Here is a 2,194-nt window from a genome sequence, read left to right on the forward strand (position 1 = left end):
AATGCTGAAGAACGGGCTGTGCGCTACCAAGTTTCTTCTGACTCTATTGGTGCTATGTGGTCCTTTGATATCGGTACCTGCGCAGCGGAGTATCTGTGACGTATGTACGTGCTTTTCCGGTTGGCAAAGTGTGTCGTGCGTGAATGTATTCAATATCCCCGTGTGTTCTTCATGTCTTGAAGGCGATACTTCGAATGCATTTGTGGAAATACACGAAACACTTTCTCTCGACCTCTTTGAACAGTTAACAACGACCAATTTGCTCGTGCTCAACAGAAATTCTTTCAGAAATGTTCCGACAGACATGTTCAATAACATGAGAGAGCTCCAGACCCTATCCTTAGTTGGAAACCTGTTGACCGAGATTCCTGTGTTCAGCAACAATACCTCGCTAAGGTCCCTCCTATTGTCGAGAAACGCCATTTCGGGTGTTGGAAAACACCTAAGAGAAGATGTCCCAAAACTTGAGCAACTTTCCCTTTCATTTAACCGGATCAAGCGCTTCACGGCAGATCAGTTTCCACTTAGTCTCCGTTCCATAGATTTAAATGCCAATTTGATTGAAAGGGTTGACAAATCGTCTTTCAGTGATCTCCTTCAACTGCAAACGATCGAACTTGGTAAAACAAACTTGAAGGCATAGTTTCTGGGACGTTTTTACTGCCATCTCTGCGTATGTTACGTCTACAAGATAATCGCATCTCCTGGATTTCCTCTGATGCCTTCCCGAGCAGCATGACATATTTATCTCTAAAAGGAAATAGATTGACTGAACTCTCCTCCGTCGATGGATTTCCTAACTTGCAAACATTGTATCTACCAAGTATCCGCTTTATCTCGTCCCGCCTTGGAAGGCTCAATTATCTTTCTGTTCGCGGGACAAACAAAGATTTTAAGATTGTGTCAACTCTGGAAAACGTCCACACTCTCGAAACATTTGTTGTCTTAGAAAGTGCCGAAAAATCTATTTCGTTAAGTAACCACTCCTTTCTTCGCTCCTTCTCCGTGATGTCATCGCAGGTCGAAACACTACACAATGTCATAAGATTAAGGTCATTATCAGATCTTAGGGTATCGGACAGCAAACTTAGCGTTGTGCCTGTCGTCTCCGGACTAAAAATGCTCAGAATCATCGATCTGGTAGGCAACCAAATCACATCAGTTCAAGCCTCGAGTTTTGACAACCTTCCCAGTCTGGAATATATAGGCCTGGAGGAAAACAAAATATCATCAGTTAGTGGGCAATTTCAGACTCCAAATTTGCAAACTATCAACTTACATCACAACATAATATCGTCAACCGACGTAGATAGGATAGTTTTCCCTCTTAGACTGGAGTTCCTTCATCTTTCCCGAAATCATTTATTGCGTTGGTATCCTTTTACAGATATGCGGCTTCTCCGGACACTTCACGTTTCTGAAAATAAACTGGCATTTGTCGATATCGACACATTTGGTGCAGTGTTTAGTCTTGAAGCGTTATTTTTGTCATATAACCACATTGAAGCAGTGTACCGATTCCCCATCTCACCTCGACTAGCACTTATAAATCTCAACAACAACCCACTTTTCTTTATCGATCCGTCAGCGTTTTTGACTACCCCACAAATCACTAAACTATATCTAGAAAACACCCGTATTTCTGTATTTCAATTTCGTCTACCTTTATTGACGACACTGGATCTGAGTGATAGCAAGCTTCTGGAGATTCCAGGAAATCTTGCCCAACTTTGTCCAGAACTTCGTTATCTTTATCTGTGCCGGAACCCCATCCGAAGTATTGGTTTGGCTGCAGTAAATTCACTACCACTAGAAACCGTGTGTGTTGGGAGCAGCGAGGGGAACCCAATCTCACCTCAGAGCTTTCATTTTCTTAAGCAGACAAGAGCTGTAGATCTGTTTCTGACATCACCTGTTGAACTCACCTGCAGGGATTTCGCTGCCCTAGCAGCAAGGGTGATCCTCAGTATTACTGGAGGGATTGTAGGAGAATTTAATGATACTCACTGTGTTATACCTCTGTTAAGAGATCTTTCTTTGAGGGAAGTGACTGTTGCCGACAGCTTTTTGATCCAACTACTAACCAGCGGAGGTGCGAAATACGTCACCTTTGAAAAACTTGCGTTGAAGTCAAAACTTTCATTTCCAGAAATAAGCCAAGATTTACACGCACCGATCCTCAAAAAACTGAAGT

The 2,194-nt window shown here is 42.7% G+C and overlaps 1 protein-coding gene across 1 annotated transcript; it reads left to right on the forward strand.

The window, feature by feature from the left end:
• Positions 1-316: 316 nt before the first annotated feature.
• Positions 317-1,636, forward strand: LOC139737796 (uncharacterized; the record flags this gene model as incomplete). Its single annotated transcript, XM_071648472.1, has 3 exons — positions 317-428; positions 692-823; positions 1,511-1,636. Coding segments are annotated over exons 1-3 (370 nt in total), but the record flags the coding sequence as incomplete, so codon positions are not given.
• Between the last annotated feature and the right edge of the window lie 558 nt (positions 1,637-2,194).

This window comes from Diadema antillarum, unplaced genomic scaffold, assembly GCF_040938485.1.
Source record: "Diadema antillarum isolate AM-2024a unplaced genomic scaffold, OU_Dant_1.0 seq00000705_RagTag, whole genome shotgun sequence".
Taxonomy (NCBI): Eukaryota; Metazoa; Echinodermata; class Echinoidea; order Diadematoida; family Diadematidae; genus Diadema; species Diadema antillarum.